Source organism: Schistocerca piceifrons, chromosome 1 (assembly GCF_021461385.2).
Source record: "Schistocerca piceifrons isolate TAMUIC-IGC-003096 chromosome 1, iqSchPice1.1, whole genome shotgun sequence".
In the NCBI taxonomy this organism is placed as follows: domain Eukaryota; kingdom Metazoa; phylum Arthropoda; class Insecta; order Orthoptera; family Acrididae; genus Schistocerca; species Schistocerca piceifrons.
The window spans coordinates 1226905044-1226927604 of NC_060138.1; the positions used below are offsets into that span (position 1 = coordinate 1226905044).

Below are 22561 nucleotides of genomic sequence, written 5' to 3' on the forward strand. Positions count from 1 at the left end.
GGAATGCATGCCAATGACTTGTGTTCTTCGGTTTCTTGTTTTCTTGGCGCAGTCTTGTCTGAGTGCGTGTCTTATTTGCTTCTGGTTGTACCCATTTTTCCGAAATGTTGTCTCGAGGTGCTGCAGCTCTGCTGGAAGGCTCTCCTGATCGCAGATCGATCGTGCCCTGTCAACAAGTGTGCGCAAAATGCCTTCACACTGGGAGTTGTGGTGGCAATTGTAGGCCTAGCACAAAAAAGGCGAATGTGTCCTGGACGGAGCTGGGGATGTAAAAGAAGGGAATTAGCTTTTCAACTTCAGCTTTTCAGCTTCAATGACACGTAAATCAAAACATCTTGATACATTTGCGCTGTTGCACGAGTTTACCCTACTTCCCCAGCGCAGAGAGATCTCTTAACTACAAGGTGTTGGCACACCTGTATCTTGCAAATTTTAGGCTGAAATCCATGATCCTGTGCCAAAATCCAGAAGAATCGTCAGCTGCAGAAAACAGTATATAATAACATATGGCAGAAGAGCATACATGTCGTAGCTAAAAAGGTGTTCCTGGAGGGATAAATTTCTAGGGTGGATTTCTTCTTGGTGGGGCGCTAAAACATTTTTTTTATTTCTGGACTTTTTACTCCGAGGGGTCCATTTGTACCCAAACGCACTCCCTGTTACACGTATGGTGAGTGGTGTAAGATTAAATAGACACAAATTCATGTGCTTATACGGAGTGGGTTGCATTTACGATAGAAAGTATCCGAGAGTGAAAGTGCAATTATAATACAAAGTATCCCAGAATGGGGATGCATGCATCCTAATCTTTAATGACACGTTGTGTCGTATTGCGTGACATGACAAATGCCATATTGGATGAAATGATGGCATGTGTCATGTTATACAGCGCAACATAATGTATCATGTTGCTTTACTTGACACGCCTCATTATGTTACGTGACATGAGTACTGATACTAAAAAATAAAAAACAGCGAATATGTCAAGAGGTTTTGATTTAAGTGTCTTTGAAGCTGCGAGACAAGGCTAAAGGCTTCACCGCTTCTTTTAAATCCTTTACTCTGCCCAGGACATTTCGCCTTTTTTGTGTTATGACAGGAGCATTTTTCATTCTGGCAGATATCCATTCAAGAATGTAGGGGTCGCTTCTTACAAGTGTTTAGCATTTCCTGACACATTTCCTGTGTCTGTCTTTTGTACTTATTTTTAACTCCCCAGTTTATCTGTCTCCAATAATTTATCATATTTTTCCTTGAGCTAGTTTGAACTTGAGTACTTGTACTCTCCAACAGAACTTTAACGAGCTATTTCATTTTCACACTTCTTTCTGACAGGGTGCAGAGCCATTATGAACATTATTTGCATGTGTTATATCTGTATACGCAACGTTTTATCAGATATTTGAAATCATTTACTAAGTGGAAACACAGCGATGCCCTGCAAGCGGTGGCTTCAATATGGGAACGCTACATACACCAGCGCCAGTGAGCGTTCTCGTCTAGGGCCCCGCGACCACGGCCGCTGACGACTGAACCCACTCCAGTGTACCCAGCCATAACGTTCCCCGGCGGCATTTACTCGCATGATCGCAGCGCCCACAGAGATTACTGCCACTTCCATGTCGTTACTACCACAGTCTAACATAACAGTCGCGACACTTCGCCTCTATTTTGTTGCTACAGCGCCAGCAGCGCCCCAAGCGGCCGGTAGGTTGAACTGTGAGTTCGGCGCGATCGTGAAAGCGAATAGTGATTGTTTATTTTGATTTATACAATGGTTTTTACCATCGGGAGCGTTTGTAGCGCAATAAATTGCAGCAACAACAGGAAGAAGACACCACAGCTGTCTGTTTTTTTTTAGGTTTCCTAAGGATCCTGGGAGGTATATACCATCATGTTACTAAACTGTATCGTCAGGATTCACTTGCAAACTATATGTGTATAAATGATGAATGTTTCGTTTTAGGAGCAGGGGCAGTTGCCCCCCTCTGACGTCAACACTCCCATCACAGCACAAGACATTAAACTTCTCCTCCAGTCCAAACGCAACACGGCCCCTGGTCACGACTGTGTCACCTACCGTCAGCTTCGAGAAAGCCCATATTCCTTCCTAACTGTCCTCGCCCATCTCTATAATGTCATCCTCTCTACTGGCTTCTACCCTGACCTGTGGAAGACCTCCCGCGTCCTCTTATTCCTTATTCCTCCCCCTTCTGCCGCCTCATCCTATCGTCCCATCTGCCTCACCTCCGACTTCAGTAAGGTCTTTGAATCCATCCTCTCCCACCGTATCCATCAGCACCTTGCTCAACACCACCTCCTCCCCCTTACCCAGTATGGCTTCCGACCCTCCTTCTCTGCTGACGACCAACTCCTCAACCTTGTTCACTTTCTGTCCCTCCAGCTCAACTCCCGTCGCTCCGCCATTTTTGTTTCCCTTGACCTCCAAAATGCCTATGACCGTGTATGGCATCCCGGTCTCCTCTTTAAACTCCAAACCTACGCCCTGCCTATCAATTTTGTCCGTCTGGTCGCTTCCTTCCTCTTGCACCGTCCTTCCTATGTCACCCTCCACAACACCAACTCCCGTATCTTTTATCCCACGGCTGGCGTCCCCCAGGGTTCTGTCCTCTCCCCTCTCCTTTATCTCTTGTATACAGCTGATATGCCCAAGCCACCCCCACCAGTCCACCTTCTCCAATATGCTGATGACACCGCCTTCCTGGCTCTCTATCCTACCCTTCAACGGTCTCAACATACCCTCCAAACCCACCTTAGCCAGTTCACCACTTGGTGTAACCAGTGGTTCCTCCGTCTCAACCCCTCCAAAACCCAGGCAATCATCATAGGCCGCACCACTCGCTCCTTTCGCCTCTATGATTTCTACCTCACCCTTTATGGTCATCTTATCCAACACACCCCCACCCTGAAATACCTTGGCCTCACCCTTGACTGACACCTCACCTGAACCCTTCATCTCCTGACCATCCAGCAGAAAGGCCATTCCCACCTCCGCCTGCTGAAACTCCTGTCCGGCCGGACATGGGGATTGCATCCTTCTACCATCCTCCACACCTACAAATCCCTCATCCGTCCTATCCTCTGTTATGCCAGCGTCGCCTGGATCTCTGCCCCCACCCGCTTTTACAAGGCCCTCCAAATCCTTGAACGCCATGCGCTGCGCCTTGCCTTCCGTATCCGCCTTCCTTCCCCCACATGGCTCCTGTATGAACTGATCCCCTTCCCCCACCTCCTCCTGTTCCTCCAACATCTCCGCATCCTTTACATTGTTCGCAGGGTTGATCCCCCCCACCCTCTGGTTTCCTCCTTCCTCTCCACCCCCAGCCCGTTGCCGCGCCTCTATCGCTGTATCCCTCCCTCTCTCCACCTCCACACCCTCCATCTCCTTCATCAGGGCAATTTCCAACACCTCCCCCTCCCGGATGACGAACTTTGCCGTGACATCTACCCTTCCTTCCAACTATAACCTGGCCTTGTTCCCCCCCCCCCCTCCCCAGGGCCTCCTTTTCCTCTTTCCTCCTTCTCCCAGAGCGGATTTTCCTCCGTCCCCCCCTCCCCTGAGACCCTGCACCCCATACTTGCCTCTCTCCTTCCCACATCCCTCCCTACCTGGCCCTCTTCCACGCGCCCCCCGCTCCCCTCCCCCATCTCTTCCCCTCCCTCCCTTCTTCAGGTCTCCCTCATCTCCTAGAACCTGGCAGATCCTCTGTATTGATCATCATCAGTGTGCCACATCAGTGTTGTGTTTAGTGCTGTTTCTCGTGTGCGTCAAGAGGTGTGATTTTAATTGTGTACTGCCTTGAGGTTCGCCGTCAGTGTTACGTTATGTGCTATGCCATCCGTCAACACCTTTATGCTCCAGTCATACTGTACCTTGTGTTCTTTTAATCGTCGCAGTGTGTGGCTTTTTGTGTGTGCTACTTTTAAACAGTTTTTTATCTCCATTTTACAGTCACCCCGTTTTTTGTCTATTGCCTTCCCTGATGTTCCCCCTTTTTTATATCTATGTTCACCTTATTCTCTCCTTTACTGTTTTTAAATGTCTTCTATTGTTTTGTTTTCTGTCTTTCGGCTGAAGAGCAGCGCATATGCTGCTGCCAGCCCGCCCCGATGGGGAATTGAAATACAATAAAGAAAAAAAAAGATTTTAGGAGCAGAAAATGGCTAGTTAATAGCAGACGAGAAGACCTTATGAAGAAAGACCCAGTTTACCTGTATAATAATATTAGGTTCTGTTCACTACATTTTGAACAAAACCGGTTCATGAACGCAGACAATAACAAACTCGTTTGGAATGCAGTACCCACACTGTTTGACATTCCAAATAAACCCCCTCAACTGACGATGAAGAAGAAACTGCCACAAAGATTCGACAGTCCATCTAAAGCTGTAAAACAGTCCTATGACGCAGAAGCAGCCAGTTCAACTCTCCATGTATCAGTGCCAGATTCGTGTGAATCACCAACACAGACCTGCTTTGACGATGAAGTGGTTAAATTAAGTGCAGCTGTTCGTGTCTTACAAAAGCGTGTGAAGTGTCAGAATGTGCAGAAGCGAAACTATTACGGGACAAGGAAAGTGCCTACAGACAGATTGTTTGAAAATTATTCAAATATTTGGTTTTTCGTGAAATGTAATGTAATCAGCTCATTATAGTGTTTTCAGCATATGTCTCCCACTATTTGGCAGTTGCTTGTCCCACTTAGAATAATATAAAGATGAAGGTCGTGCTTGTGGCAACAGGCGACAATGACAAACACAGTAAGCTTACAGAACGATAAGTGAGCTGACGATCGCTTTTGCATGTAGAGGTACGTGTCTGCGCTTCTTATATGTGAATCTGTGTGTTTATATTCTTTTAATATCAACGTGGTAAGCTGCAATTCTGTCCAATGTCACAAGTGTTTCTTCACGAATGTGTTGTAGCTTCCCATTCTATTCATGGTTTTTGTCCATACTTCCGCATATTTTAGAATCATTTTTAGAAACGTATATGCCTTCTGATACTACACAAACTCTTGGAGGCAAGAAAATAACTCGAATAAATCGGAAATAACGTAGGAAATGGATGCAAACAAACATTATGCTTACGACGCGTCTGACGTTCACCTTACCCGCCGCTTGGAGCGCTAGTGTCGCTCCTTCTGTCAAACGGCAACAACTTTTACAGCAGTGAGAGTCGCGACTGTTATGTTAGACTGTGGTTACTACTCAAACAAACTTCGTTATTTTCAACAGTACTTGTTTTCAGAATATTATACTCTTTGCATTTTCATAATAATTTACGTAAATTAATGGAAATTTCATGGCATAATTCTATGTACTTGTTGTGCAAATATAATACTCTTCCGGTATAAGTTTTTGATATATCTTTCAATTCAACGTTCTAATTTGTTTAATAAGTGAACAAGTCAATGATGCACTGATTCCTGTACTAAGAAGCAGCAAGCACAAAATGGAAACAAATACCAATCTGAGAACCGAGAACCTTGGTCTCGGTTTGGTCAACTAAAACAAATACACATCTGCTAACTGAAAAGCAAAAACTGGGAAGCGAGGGAGGAGAAGCAAAATTCAGTGGACGTAGTTTAGGTAATCGTCTTTCTAGGCTTATTATCATAATTTGAAGAAACAAGCGAATGATATCAAAAGAACGCACAGATTTAGCGTAAGTGAACGTATTCAGTACAGTTTGATCATTTGTATATGACAACATAAGGTTTTTAGATACCGGTACCTTAATAAATTACACGTTACTGGTAATACTATGTGCCGTTTCGGGACACGTACTTCTGCAAAATGATTCCATAGACAGGAAGATTTTCCTCCTAACTAGAGAATAAATTAAATGTTTGTAAATGTCAATCTTCAACTATTCACAATTTATATGACTGCTTATGGAAGTTTTTAATTTTTGCACAACGATAATTCCAAATAATGTAAGAAAAATTTCTCTGCATATTGCACATCTTTTCAGAGACCCATGTTCTAGAAAAAAAAGTTGTTTATTACTTCTGACAACCATATCAAAATAATTTTTTAGCAATGAACAGTGCCAATAGAACGACTTCTGTACTTAAAGAATGCATCCAATATTTTCCTATTAACAATTATTCCATTGAACAATTGAAGAGACTGTTTTTCAACAATCACAAGCGATTAAGCGTTAAATTTGTGAAAAGAAAAATATACTGTCACTATCAAAAGAAAAAAGAAACAGTATATTTCTCTTTACTGTTTTGGTGAAACGCTTACAAATATGAAGAAAATAATTTTTTATAAGATATCGTTAATAGTCGTAATGATAAGGCAGTACAGGATCGCATCCGCTATTCGAATAACTTTAAAATTCCGGAACAGTTTTAATGTCGAAAATGTTGTTTCACTCTTAAAATTATTGGAGATATTAAAATGCTCAAATCTCAATGCACTCGCACTGCGGTTTATGGAATTGTTAATTGGACTATGAATATATTAAAATACAACGTTTTTAAAATGAGCTCTAATGAGGAACAACACACATGCTGACGTCACGCGTGGTGGAGAGTACCCTGTACCACCGGTAGTCATTTTCTTTCCTGTTCCACTTGCAAATACAGCGAGGGAAAAACGACTATCTGTATACCTCCGTATGAGCCCCAATATCTCGCATCTTATCTTCGTCGTTCGTACGCTCTATGTACGTTGGTGGCAGTATAATAGTTCGGCAGTCAGCTTCAAATGCCGGTTCCCTAAATTTTCTCAGAAATGTTCCTCGAAAAGAACGCCGCCTGCGCTCCAGAGACTCCCATCTGAGCTCCCGAAACATCTCCGTAACACTGACGTGTCGTTAGAACCTACCGGTAACAAATCTAGCAGCTCGACTCTGAAGCTTCGATGTCTCCCTTTGATCTGACCTGGTACGAATCCCAAACACTCAAACAGTACTGAAGAATAGTCGCACCAGTGTTCCGTATGCGGCCTCCTTTACAGATGAAACACACTTTCACAAAATACTCCCAATAAGTAGAAGACGACCATTCCCCAACCTTACCACAGTTTTCACATGCTCGTTCCATTTCATACCGCTTTGCAACGCTACGGCTAGGTATTTAAACGACGTGACTATGTCAAGCTGGACACTAGTAACACTGTATTCGAACATTAAGGATATGTTTTCCCTACACATTCGCATTAATTCACTTTTTTTCTACATTCAGAGCTAGCATCCATTCATCGTGGTTCAAGTGGTTCAAATGGCTCTGAGCACTATGGGACTTAACATCTATGGTCATCAGTCCCCTAGAACTTAGAACTACTTAAACCTAACTAACCTAAGGACATCACACAATACCCAGTCATCACGAGGCAGAGAAAATCCCTGACTCCGCCGGGAATCGAACCCGGGAAACCGGGCGCGGGAAGCGAGAACGATACCGCACGACCACGAGCTGCGGACCATTCATCATGCCAACTAGAAATTTTGTCTAGGTCATCTTGTATCCTCCTATGGTTACTCAACTTTGATGCCTTACCGTACACCACAGCATCATCAGCAAACAACCGCAGTTTACTGCCCACCCTATCTGATAAATAATTATGTATACAGACAAAAACAACGATCCTACCACACTTCCATGGGAAACTCCTGATGATACCCCTGTCTCTGATGAACACTCGCCGTCGAGGACAACATACTGGGTTCTATAACTTGAAACGTCTTGGAAGCAATCAGGTACCCGTGAACGTGTTCCATATGCTCGTACCTTCGTTAACAGCCTGCAGTGGGGCACCGTGTCAAATACTTTCCGGAAATCTAGAAATATGGAATCTGCCTGTTGCTCTTCATCCATAGTTTGCAGTGCAGCACGTGAGAAAAGGACAAGCTGAGTTTCGCACGAGCAACATTTTCTAAAACAATGCTGATTCGTGGACATCAGCTTCTCGGTCTGAAGAAAATTTATTATATTCGAATGGAGAATGTGTTCAAGGATTCTACAGCAAACCGAAGTTAGGCATATTGGTCTAAAATTTTCGGGTTCGTTCATTTAACCTTTAACATATAGGAGTCACCTGGGCTTTTAAGGGGCCAATGCCGAATTGTGATTGCATTCGGACCTTGTGACTTACTTGCATTCGGATCTTTCAGCTGTTTCTCTACGCCAGGGATGCTTATTACTATGTCGTGCCCGCCCGGTTAGCAATGTCGTCTAAGGAACTGCTTTCCGGGCGGGAAGGCGTGCCGGTCCCCGGTACCAATCCGCCCGGCGGATTAGTGTAGAGGTCCGGCGTGCCGGCCAGTCTGTGGATGGTTTTTTAAGGCGGTTTTCTATCCGCCTCGGCAAATTCGGCCTGGTTTCCCTTATTCTGCCTCAGTTACACATACACTATGACGGCGACTGCAGCGCAAACACTTTCTCCACGTACGCGCACACCATAATTACCCTACCAAGCAAACATTGGGGTTACACTAGTCTGGTGTGAGACGTTCCCTTGGAGAGAGGGGGGGGGGGGGGGAGGGTTCACTGTGCGCCGACCCGCACAATAACCCTGTGTTCGGTGTGCGGCGGCGGTGGGGTGAGTGGACTGCTGTAGCCTGTTGTGGGGTTGTGAACCACTGCGGGCTACAGCGGGGATGAAGCCTCTCCGTACTTTCTAGGTCCCCAGTTCCATACAGTACAACAGAATAATATGTCGTCCATACTGTCTGTCCGATGTTTAGATGACAGTATGCTTGTACGATTCTCCTGCTTGAACGATTTCTTGAACGCGAAATTTAAAACTTCAGCTTTTGTTTTGTTACTTTCAACTGCCACACCAGACTGATCAACAAGGTATTGGATGAAAGCCTTAAACCCGCTTATGAATTTCACATGGGATAAGAATTTTCTCAGGTTCTTCGTCACATCTTATCGTTAACACCAACAACACTAAGCGTGCATAAAACGTACCTGGTGCAGCATTTTGTTATTTACATCGATAACTGCCCCAATTACTGGCTTATGAAAAAACATTGTTTCTGGTGAGATGAAACTGAGAAGTTGCCGGAAAAAAATGCAACACCCACGAGACCTTTTTATTGACAAGTGCTGTGACAGACAGTTCGTCATTATAGGAGTACATGATAACAAATTCAGACCAAACGAAACACACATGTTGCAAAAAAGGCTGTCCAAACAGTCGCTTCAATACACGTGCTCTGGCGGCAACGCAGTCGCGTGTTCTCGCATACAAAGGATCATAAAGGCGGCGTATGGCATCCTGCAGGAGATTGTCCCAAGCATACTGCACCCTTTGTTGCAATTTGGCAGTGTTTCTTGCAGGCTCTTGAGCCATTTCACCACGCCAAATATGTTTTCAATCGGCGGCAGATCTGGTGCTGTTGCTGCTCACGGAAATTGGTTTCCGACCACAAAGGCTGATTGGCTGGGGGGATGGGACCAAACAGCGAGGTCATCGGTCTCACCGGAATAGGGAAGGGTGGGAAAGGAAATCGGCCCTGCCCTTTCACAGGAACCATCCCGGCATTTGCGTGAAGCGATGTAGAGAAATCACGGAAAACCTAAATTAGGATGGTCGGACGCGGTTTTGAACAGACGCCCTCCCGAATGCGAGTCAAGTGTGATAACCACTGCGCCACCTCGCTCGGTCCCAGCATAAAGAACTAGTTGCATCACAGTAGCCATCTGTTGACGTTCATTGTCCTACTGAAAAAGTACATCACCTTCCTGCGGAAGAAAGGGCAGTAGCACGGGGATAACAACCTGTGCAATGTGGCGGACACTGGTTACCTTACACTGTAGAGACACAAGACGTGACCGCGACCTCTAAGTGATGGCTCTCCACACCATGAAGCCTGGGGTGCGACCTGTGTGCCATGGGCGAATGCACTCCAAAATGAGCCGCTAACGAGGTCTGCACTGTACACGTGTAGACTGTTCCATCATTGTCATACAGACAGAACCTACTCTCACCACTGAAGAGGACAGAGAGCCATTCCACCCTCCAGTCGACTCTCTCACGACACCAGAGCAGCCGTGCTCGGCTGTGTCATGGTGTTGGTGGCTGTCTGGCCAGAGGCACACGTGATCTTAGTCCCGCTGCGATCACGCCGTTCGCAGTGGTCCTCGATGACAGAGCAGATGCAACATGTGTCCGAATTTCTTCCCTGGAGGATATTCGATCGTCCACCTCTGCTGCAACAATGTGTCGATCTCGATGTGCACCTGTGGACGTCCATAACCTGTTCTACAGGTGTGGGAATGTTCCACAGACCACTCCTGAAAGCAGCGACACACCGCCGATACACTGTACCATACATGTGCGTCCACCCATCTTCTCACAGTCCCACAATGCCACCCCATTCAGATGGTTGCAGTTGTTCAATAGGAAAACGTAATCGTCGGTGGGACATGGTTATCCCTAGAATGAATGTTGCAATTGCTGTTCACCTCTAAACTCAGTACAGCTGTCGCCTTCACATTAAAATCGAACGTTTTGTCCCCACCCGTGGAGTACATTTTCAAGGGCGATCTTAGCCTATTTGAGTGCCGTTTACGCGTGCTCCCGGGCTTTGGCGTGACATAACGTGCTTTGGATACCTGACCGCTATTGGCCGCTGTCAGCTGCTGTCGTCCACCGTTGCTATCACCTCTATGATGATAGCAACATACACATACACATAAACATGACACATCTTCGTTTTCACAAGTATGTTGTAACCTCCCCACCGTAATTTAAAAAAAAGAAATATGACAATATTTAATTATGAATCCTAATGGACATTGCTCTAAGCGTAACCTGCCCACAATGAAATGTACTGACAATGGCAACAAAAATGTGAAATACGCAATCTGACTCAAATATAAATTCTTCACCAAAAATTAAAGTCCATTCAGTGACAAGAAAATACAATTAAACCGAAATATCGGTCTTTGGCCCTGTGTAAAACAATCAGAGTTAAAGTCTTACCTCAGAATAAATGGATGTCACATTTCTGCTCTTGTTGTTGCGCACCGCTTGGAGGAACTGCATTGCAAATAATAATATTCTCTTTTTTTGTGATTTTACTAAAAATTTTCTTTTAAAGAAGTGGAGTGAAATGGGAAGTGCAACGAAATCTTTAGTTCAATAAAAATTAAATTTTTGAAAAAATGCTTTTGAAATAAAAATTATTATTGGGGGACTTGTTGGACAATAATCACAATAAATAAATTTTTACATTATCTAATGATTATATTAATTAACAGTATACCTCATTCTGCATCTTGACCAGTGTTGTCGACCGCCTACATCACGCAACCGCACTGGGCTGCTACTACTGACCGACCGCTCTGCATGACGACTATTAGCGTACTGCACTGCACGACTACTACTAGAGTACTGCTCTCAACTAGATAGAGATACAGACTCGCAACGACCGACTGACTCGCAACGACTACTGACAGACTGAGAACCGCTCGCAACACTCGCGCGGTCAAGCGCATACTCTCTGGTCACAGATGCTACAATGCCTCGCCATCGCTGCTGCGTTACATACGTGTTTCAATGTCAATGGAATTAATCCGAGGATTCTGTTCACCATTTAGGAGAAGGAATGTGGAAGATTAAATTTTCTTGATATGCCAGTTTTCAAGAAAGAAGGTGGTAGTTTACGCCACATGGTTTACCGAAAAACCACCGCACGCAGACCGTTACCTACACCGGGATTCAAACCACCACCCACAACAAAAGCGAAGCGGATAGAGCAAGGAATTTTTGCGAACCAGAGCTGCTTTATGCGGAATTAAAACACCTCGCCAATGCATTGCTCGAGAAGGGTTATTCGTCCGCTGAGGTAAAAAGCGCGTTAAAACCGCCTCGCAAAGATCGTAGTGATGCACAAGCGCCTGTTAAATCGGAAGCTTTCCTGCAATTACTGACAGTGTAGGGAAAAATCTTGACGAAACGGATCATCGCGGTAGTATACAAACCCACCCTGAAGGCGTTAGTTATTTCCGCCCGTTATACGAGATTGGAATAATAGAGAATTGTGAACGTGGTTCGATGAACCCTCTGCCAGGCACTTAAATGTGATCTGCAGAGTATCCATGTAGATGTCGATGTACAAGCTACAGGATCACCTAAAACTGGCCAAGGATGCTCGCAAACAGCTGGAAGAAGCAGGAATTTATAGGATTCCGTTTAGTTGTGGGAAGGCGTACGTGGGTACTACAAGAACGGTCAAAAAGCGACTAGAAAACCACAAAAGCGGCTGTGGAAGAGAAGAGATTGACAGACCAATCGTTACGGAATATGCTTTTCAGCCAGGCGACCACCGCATTCATTTTGATAGGACTCATTTACTGGCAGCGACAAGCAGATGCTATGAAAGGCTATACAGAGAGGCCACAGAGAGTTTTAAACACCGCAGGAATTTCAGTAGGACGGAGGCGGGCGAGAACTTGAATAGACATCTGGATCCAGGTGCTGAAGAAGATGGGTGGGTACCAGTGTTCCACCATGGGCTGACAGGAACAGCGGACGACGGCAGTCGGCAACAGCCAAGTGGTTCCGGGTATTCAACGGATGTGACGTCATGTCACTGCTCGGGAGTAAGCGTAAACAGAATTTTGCTGCAATCAGTAGCGGGCAAGTGTGTGAAGCGGACGCTCAAAGAAGCTACGATCCCCGCTGAAAATGTCCTCCGCAGATGGGTGTTGATGTTAAATCAATCCGACCACGGCACAATAGCCAGAACTATTTTATTAATTACGAGTTATTTTCTGCAGAAAAATACCAGACGGGAGCACTAAAAACCTCTTGAGCCCCAGTTGATCGCCGATGATGAAATGAACGTATGACACTGATGGCCGGGAGTTTCCACCCGGGGAAGATCGGCCGCCGAGCTGGGAGACTTGCATATCGACATGTCGATGAGGATGAAATGATGATGAGTACAACATAACACCCAATCCACGACCAGAGAAAATCTCCCACTTGGCCGGGAATCGAACCAGGGCCCACTGCATGGCAGTCAGAAGCGATGACCATTCAGGTAAGGAGGTGGACCGTTATACCGTGACGTCGTTGTCTTGTGTTGCAAGGCGCCACGTATGCTGTTTGTATATGTACACGTGTATGTCGTCGTTGTCGTCTCTTCTTTCCCTCGACGATATCAGAGCATGAGAAATGTTTATGTTTGTGTTTACCTATTTGTTGTTGACAACACACAACTAGACGGCCACCGTACCACCTGATTCCAGAATCCTTAATATAGTATAAAGATAGTGGGTTTCGATTCAGCGTTAGTTAAGTGTAATTTTATTCTTCACTTAATCTTTGAGACTGTAAGAACCAGCTACTCTTAATCAGGCCCAAAACTCGACTTGTAACGAGAGCACTTACGACCAGTCTGTCACAATATTAATAATACGTGAGGCTCTGCACCACTACAAGAAAATATCACTGTTCATGAAATAACAAAATATACGAAGAAACTTCTTTATATCTTTCCTTTTATTCAATCAAATGATTTCGAATGTTTATTTCGCACCCACAAATTTTTCACACCTCGATGTAGCGTGTAAATGTGTGCATGAAAAATGGTACCCTGTTTCTGCTGATAACCACGTATGAGTTTTTGGGTTGCTTGGCTACTTCGATGAACAGGATTTATATTGGATTCTGAAGTCGATCTTTCTATCCAAACTTACGTTCTCTACAATGGCCCATCAACAGTGGGATAACCATCAGATATTCTACCCTTTCGCGATAATTAAGAATTCGCGTAAACTGCATTTTCGTGAATCTAAAGCAAACCATCGGCGGCGCGAAAGCAGTCTTGATGCCGCGTCACACTCGCGACGCTTACTAGCCTGTCACGAAACTGACCTGCATATATCTACAATCAATTCCAAGGCCATAATTCGCCCTACACGATTGTGTGTAATTGAACTTTGTCAAATCAATTATTTCTCGAATCGTAATCACTGATCCCGACATTGACCGTTCATAAAGGCACAATTAACACACTTTTTTTATAAGAGTATAAGAATGACGTCACGTCATCTACATAGTTATTAAAATACACTACTGGCCATTAAAACTGCTACACAACGAAGATGACGTGCTACAGACGTGAAATTTAACCGACAGGAAGAAGATGCTGTGATATGCAAATGATTAGATTTTCAGAGCATTCACACAAGGTTGGCGCCGGTGGCGACACCTACAACGTGCTGACATGAGGAAAGTTTCCAACCGATTTCTTATACACAAACAGCAGTTGACCGGCTCGCGTTGGTCGAGATCCAATGACTGTTAGCAGACTATGGAATCGGTGGGTTCAGGAGGGTAATACGGAACGCCGTGCTGGATCCCAACAGCCTCGTATCACTAGCAGTCGAGATGACAGGCATATTACCCGCGTGGCTGTAACGGATCGTGCAGCCACGTCTCGATCCCTGAGTCAACAGATGGCGACGTTTGCAAGACAACAACCATCTGCACGAACAGTTCGACGACGTTTGCAGCAGCATGGACTATCAGCTCGGAGACCATGGCTGCGGTTACCCTTAACGCTGCATCACAGACAGGAGCGCCTGCGATGGTGTACTCAACGACGAACCTGGGTGCACGAATGGCAAAACGTCACTTTTTCGGATGAATCCAGGTTCTGTTTAGAGCATCATGATGGTCGCATCCGTGTTTGGCGACATCGCGGTGACCGCACATTGGAAGCATGTATTCGTCATGGCCATACTGGCGTATCACCCGGCGTGATGGTATGGGGTGCAATTGGTTACACGTCTCGATCACCTCTTGTTCGATCCCTGTGAAACCCTACATTTCAGTAGGATAATGCACGACCGCACGTTGCAGGTCCTGTCTGGGCCTTTCTGGATACAGAAAATGTTCGACTGCTGTCCTGGCCAGCACATTCTCCAGATCTGTCACCAAAATGAAAACGTCTGGTCAATGGTGGTCGAGCAACTAGCTCGTCACAATACGCCAGTCACTACTCTTGATGAACTGTGGTATCGTGTTGAAGCTGCATGGGCAGCTGTATCTGTACACGCCATCCAAGCTCTGTTTGATTCAATGCCCAGGGGTATCAAGGCCGTTATTACGGCCAGAGGTGGTTGTTCTGGGTACTGATTTCTCAGGAACTATGCACCCAAATTGCATGAAAATGTAATCACATGTCAGTTCCAGTATAATATACAGGGTGAGTCACCTAACGTTACCGCTGGATATATTTCGTAAACCACATCAAATACTGACGAACCGATTCCACAGACCGAACGTGAGGAGAGGGGCTAGTGTAATTGCTTAATACAAACCATACAAAAATGCACGGAAGTATGTTTTTTAACACAAACCTACGTTTTTTTAAATGGAACCACGTTAGTTTTGTTAGCACATCTGAAAATATAAACAAATACGTAATTAGTGCCGTTTGTTGCATTGTAAAACGTTAATTACATCCGGAGATATTGTAACCTAAAGTTGACGCTTGGAACCTCCGACGTTCAGTTGCGTGTTGTAACAAGCACGGGCCACGGTCGGCGAGCAGTATCTGCAGGGACATGTTTACGATGACGACCGTGTTTACGAGTGTGGATGTAGCGCACTGTTCTGGTTTGGTCTAGCTGTCGCAGTGTCCGCATGTAGCGCTTGCTGCTATTGTAATTCTGCATTCGTCTCCGCACGCAGACCAACTGTAGTACACCGTGTTACCAGACGTCTGTGATAGTGTAGTGTTGTAGGAACTGTGACCATGGCGTATTCGAACTCTGAAAAGGCGGAGATGATACTCATCTATGGCGAGTGTCGACGAAATGCAGCTGAAGCCTGCAGGGTGTATGCAGAACGGTACCCGGACAGAGAGCATCCAACGTGCCGCACATTGCAAAACATCTACCGCCAACAGGAGAAGCGGGTGCAGTTGGTGTGTTAGCTGCTGTTGCCATGAACCCACACATGAGTACACGGGACATTGCGAGAGCCGGTGGACTGAGTCAAAGTAGTGTCATGCGCATACTGCATCGTCACCGCTTTCACCCGTTTCATGTGTCGCTACATCAGCAATTACATGGTGATGACTTTAATCATCAAGTGCTATTCTGTCAATGGGCATTAACAGAGAATGCGTTGCAGTTCTACCTGTTTACCGATGAAGCGGGTTTCACAAACCACGGGGCAGTGAATCTACGGAACATGCATTACTGGTCCGTGGACAATCCTCGCTGGCTCAGACAGGTAGAGCGACAGCGACCGTGGACTGTAAATGTATGGTGCGAAATCATTGGCGACCACCTCATTGGTCCTCACTTCATTGCAGGGGCCCAAACAGCTGCAACATACATCGCGTTTCTACACAATGATCTGACAACGTTGCTCGAAAATGTCCCACTGGAAACGCGTCGACGTATGTGGTATCAGCATGATGGTGCACCTGCACATTCCGCAATTAACACTAGGCTGACCCTTGACAGGATGTTCGACGGGCGTTTCATAGGACGTCGAGGACGCATAAATTGGCCAGCCCGTTCTCCTGATCTTACACCTCTGGACTTCTTTCTGTGGGGTACGTTAAAGGAGAATGTGTGCCGTGATGTGCCTACAACCCCAGAGGATACGAAACACCGTATTGTGGCAGCCTGCGGCGACATTATACCAGATGTACTGCGGCGTGTACGACATTCATTACGCCAGAGATTGCAATTGTGTGCAGCAAATGATGGCCACCACATTGAACATCTATTGGCCTGACATATCGGGACACACGCTATTCCACTCCGTAATTGAAAACGGAAACCACGTGTGTACGTGTACCTCACCCCTCATGGTAATGTACATGTGCGTCAGTGACAAAGACCAATAAAAAGCTGTTAGCACGTGGACGTAATGTGCTGTTCCAGTCTCTTCTGTACCTAAGGTCCATCACCGTTCCCTTTGGATCCCTACGTAATTCGGTGCTCTCCAGTACACACGATCGAATAGCGGAGGAGTGGTACTCAAGCGTCAACTTTAGGTTACAATATCTCCGGATGTAATTAACATTTTACAATGCAACAAACGGCACTGATTACGTATTTGTTTCTATGTTCAGATGTGCTAACAAAACTAACGTGGTTCCATTTAAAAAAAACGTAGGTTTGTGTTAAAAAACATACTTCCGTGTATTTTTTTATGGTTTGTATTAACCAGTTACACTAGCCCCTCTCCTCACGTTCGGTCTGTGGAATCGATTCGTCAGTATTTGATGTGGTTTACGAAATATATCCAGCGGTAATGTTAGGTGACTCACCCTGTGTATGTCCAATGAATACCCGTTTATCAACTGCATTTCTTCTTGGTGTAGCAATTTTAATGGCCAGTAGTGTATTATTCCAAAATTAACGGTACGCTAATCAGAAAAAAATATGATTTACTATCGAAAAATAAAACATAACAGATCGCAAATCGCACGTAACTAAATGACAGCTTTGCATAACGTCGGGACTTAATCACGCAAAACTATATAAAGAATTGCCAGAAATTTCAATTTCTCCGTACCAGCTGACAGATACAAATAAGATATTCAATACTTCATAGATCAATCCCGACCTGTAATGTTAGACGGCGAGAAATGAATCATTAACACTACAGGCCTTCAGTATGCACAAATTATATCTGGTGCCACTGAGCAACGTCCTTGAGGGTGCAGCAGTACTTTTGTTGGGGGGCAGTGTAAGAAGAGCGCGAGGCTGGGCTACTCACTGCTGACGGAGAGCTGGACCTCGCCGCGCGCCACCTCGCCCGTGGTGCCGCGCACCTTGCACACGTACGAGCCGGCGTCCACGCTGGGGTCCACGTGCAGCACGTGCAGTGCCGCGCCGCCCTCGCGCAGCTCGTGGCGCAGGTCCGCCTTCACGGTCAGCCCGCGCCGCTCCCACGAGATGGAGCTCACCGGGTAGCCGGCGTAGGGGCAGCGCAGCGTCGCGTTCCCGGACTCCACGGCGCGCACCGGCCCGGGCAGCTGCCGCACGTACGGCGGCCCTGTACAGCAACACGCAGCGAGCGTTGTAATGGGCCGCAGCGGAGCGGGGCAGACAGAGTCAGCTACAAAAGAACAACACAGCACTGCAGTTCTGAATCAGTTTTAGGATTCCGTACCCCAGTCGGTAAAAACGGAATCCTTACACATACAGGACCACTTCGTTGCTCATTTGTCTGTCTGTCTGCCTGCCAAGACTCCTTCTCCTCACAAGGGCCTGTGTCTCTATTGTCAGGGTTTTCGAAAATTATTGAGAAAGTGTTCCTTTCAAAACTAATTACATTCTTCGACAAGAATAATATTATTTCTGGATGTCAACATGGCTTCAGACCACAGAGATCAAGTGAAACTGCCACTTTCAATCTGATAAACCATATCCTAAATGCAGTGGACAACCACAGAAATATCTCAGGTTTATTCTTGGACCTAACAAAAGCTTTTGATGTGACTGATCATTCTATGCTCCCGAGGAAGCTCGAATAGAATGGTGTGAGAGGTGTGCCAAATCAGTGGATTAAATCATATTTGGAATATCGCTCTCAGGTAACTTAAGTACATGGAAGGAAATGAACTCCAGGAAATGGTGTTCCACAGGGCTCCATTTTAGGTCCCTTTCTTTTTTTGGTCTACATTAATGATTTCCCATCACACGTTAGGGATTCTTAACCAGTACTGTTTGCAGATGACACCAGTCTATTGACTGAAGGGAACAATGAAGAAAGTCTTACTGCATCTGCAAAAGATATTACAAAACGATTATCTGAATGGTTTACCAGAAACAGGCTAATAGTTAATCCCCAAAAAACGGTACTCATCAATTTCCACACTGATCAAAATAAAAATCCGGCACAACCTGTAATATGTATAGATAACCAAAACATTAGTGCTGTCAATGAAACTAAATTTCTTGGGATTCATATCCAGGAAAATCTTAATTGGAACACTCATATCACAGCCCTAAATTCAAAACTAGCAAAAATGAGCTATGTGGTAAGAATTCTCTGCAACAGTACTAGTGCTGAAACAGTTAGGGCTGTATACTTTGCTCGTGTACATTCAGTACTGAAGTACAGTATTATTTTCTAGGGAAATGTACATCAGGTCATAGCAGTTTTCAGGAAACAAAAGGCAATTATAAGAATAATGGAACAAGTGAGCAGCAGAAAATCATGCAAAAAAAAATGGCTCTGAGCACTATGGGACTTAACTGCTGTGGTCATCAGTCCCCTATAACTTAGAACTACTTAAACCTAACCAACCTAAGGACATCACACACATCCATGCCCGAGGCAGGATTCGAACCTGCGACCGTAGCGGTCACGCGGTTCCAGACTGAAGCGCCTTTAACCGCACGGCAAACCTTTCTTTAAAGATCTAAAGATCCTACCCCTTCCCTGCATTTATATACTGGAACTAGTCACGCATGTCAAAAAAAGCATACTGAGAAAAGAAAACGTTTTTCCTCAAAACAAAAGTGTCCTTGATTACAGTACCAGGTCAGACAGTGACATACATGTTAATCATTGTAACACCACATTATGCCGAAAAGGTGTATATCATGCAGGAACAAAACTTTACAACAGATTACCAAGACATATAAAATCTCTTACGGAACTACAAAGCTTTAAAAAGTCTGTGACATCCTACCTTCTGAAAAACTGCTACTATTCAATCTCACAGTATCTTATGCAAGAAAAAATGTAATTTGTATCTTTAATTGTAGAAATAAGTTATAAATATACAGTATTTCAAAAACTTGTAATTATTAACTGTATAGATCCAATTTGTCATAAAAATTTATAAAATGTATGTTTGACATTTGAAAATCCAATAGCTAAAAAGGTTTTCTGTCCAACATCCTGTGTACAATATATGTACTTAAAAAGAGATTTATATGGAGAAATAAATAAATAAATAGGGAACCCCCACATCACACCGTCCTCAGATTTAGTTATAAGTTGGCGCAGTGGATAGGCCTTCATAGTTCCACACAACTTCTTCCTGTTTTCTCGATTGATCTGTGTTCAGTTTCTCAAGGCCTATTCACTGTGCCAACTTATAACTAAATCTGAGGGGTGTGTGATGGGGAGGTTCCCTTGTCAGGAACGCATAGAGGTATCACGCTGAAATTTATGTCACATACTAGGTTCTATGGCTCCTTGGTGATGTGAAAACGAGATTAAAAGACGCGGCCATGTGTGTGTCATATATTTCGATACTCGCAAACGCACTCATTAAAACCTATAGAATATTTCCCGTTGACTCTGGGTAGTGAAAATTGACAAGAAGCAAAGTTTCACAGTACAAGAAAAGGAAAATTCCGAAAATTTTTAATTTCTGATTTATTATTTATTTATTTACACGAATTGGCCAACGAAGGACCGCGTTACAAATTCTATTTCATATTCCCTTTTTTCTTTCTCTTCTCTCGGGCTGCTCTTCTGCCTGCTGTCATTTTTGCCAGATGTTCAGCTGTTAGTTTCCTGTTGGTCTTCGGTTTGGGAGCCTCCTGAAAAAACTCGAATTCAGTTATTGCCTTTCTGTACTTCTCCCTATTCATTGCGTCCATTTCTGTAAGTCTAAGTTCACTGAGGTCTTTCTTTACTCCTTGCAACCAAGAGTTGGGTGTTTTCCTCTGCTGAATTATATTGAAGATTTTCTTAGTTAATCTGCCATCATCCATTCTCACCAGATGACCACAGAACTTCAGCCTTCTCTTTCTCATTTCCGTTGTGACTGGATTAATAAATTGGTAGATCTTCTCAGTGCCCATCTTTACCCACTTTTCACCAAATTTTTTTGTCTCCACCAAGAATCTTCCTCAGGATTACTCTTTCCTTCTTCTCGGGCTCATCTATTAGTCCTTTGTTCTTGAGGGAGCGTGTTTCTGCTGCATATTGAACTTCTGTTCTCCTCACTGTATTGTAGTGTAATAACTTTGCATTTCGAGACAGGCATTTTCTATTGTACAGCTTCTGTGTCAAAATGTGTGCCCTCCTAAGTTTAGCTACTTGAAGTTTGACAGCTTCTTTTTCTATGCCAGTATTCATTATTGTTTCTCCCCAATATTTAAAGTGTTTGACTCTTTCGATGCATCCAATAATTGTGTGCAATTCTTTGATTTTATTATATTTGTTAGACATAGATTTAGTTTTTTATTGTCATATTTGTAAACCAAATTTAGCTGCATGATTTGCTAAGATTTCTATTTGTTTAATTGCATCTGTAATTTCTAATTATATTACATAAAATATTTTTTGCCGTTTGTTGTTCTTCTGTTAAGACCCCTTTTCCTCAGAAACTTGTAGAGATATCAAAATGAAATTTATGTCGGGTATTAAGGCGTACGTGTCTACGGTCTCTTGGCAGTGTAAAAAATTTAAACGTTTAAGTTTGTGCAGTCAAACGATACGACCATTTATGTCACGTGTATTTCGATACTCTCAAACCCACTTATCAAAAGCTATAGCATACTTCCCATTGACCTAAAATCATAAAATATGTCAAGAAGCAATGTTTCACAGTAAAAGCAAAGGGAAAAACGCGAAAATCGTTAATTTGTAATAACATCAGATAAAAAATGTATTTTTTTGCTATTTTGTCGGTCTGTCTGTCCGTCTGTTAATACCCCATTTTCTCATGAATGGATAGACGTGTTAAGTTGAAGTTTATGCCAAATACTAATGTCTACTGTCCCTTGCAAGTAAGCTTCTAAGTCAATACAATCCAGAAGATACGGCCAGATATGTCAAATGTTTTGATACTCGCAAACTCACTCATCAAGACCTGTAGGTCAGTGGTTCCTAACCTTTCTTAGACCACTACTCCTGAGTGCAATCAGAGATTACATACTGTCCTCGCCTCCTTCCCCCACCCCCCACCTGTTGCCCCCGCTCCCCCACATTATCACCAACTTAAGCACCTAACTAAACTCTAGAATGAAAGGCTTTTCTTGGAACACTTTTATTTGTAAAATGATGAAAGATTAATGATATTTAGTTTTTGTGTGTGTGTGTGTGTGTGTGTGTGTGTGTGTGTGTGTGTGTGTGTGCGCGTGTGTCTGTATGTATATGTTAGAATGAATGACGAAGGAATTCGTAGTGCATCGCAAGTGCTACCCACAACTCCTTCTCAGTAGTAATACTCAGGGCACATATTGGTTGAAAGCACCGATGTGGCTGTTAATCAGTTGAAATTGATTTGCAAAAGTGAATAAATAAAACATGATTTTGCGACTGGTTGCTGCATATTTGGTAATTTGATGGTTTATGGTCGCTGCACGACTTGGGAACCATCATTAATAAAATATTTGTCTCGATCCCCAGTCTGCCCCTGGGCCCACTGGTCGACTCTCCACTGCTCACCCTACGGAGTGGTACCTGCAATTGGCGTCACCCCTTCAATGTGGACCGTCCAGTGTGTGTACAAGGGATGGTATACCAGTCACAGCGTAACATCACGGCATAAGGAAAGTGATCGTATACAGGCCCTAACTGACAGATATAGATACGAGTGTCGCGGCTTGTCAATGAAAATTTG

General features: G+C 44.3%; 1 protein-coding gene across 1 annotated transcript in view; it reads right to left on the reverse strand.

Annotated features, from left to right (window-relative positions):
- LOC124779593 (Down syndrome cell adhesion molecule-like protein Dscam2) overlaps positions 1 to 22561 on the reverse strand; it is a 296162-nt gene that overhangs the window by 159686 nt on the left and 113915 nt on the right. The window contains 1 exon segment of the mRNA XM_047253720.1: positions 17746 to 18024. Coding sequence (XP_047109676.1) covers positions 17746 to 18024 — 279 coding nt within the window.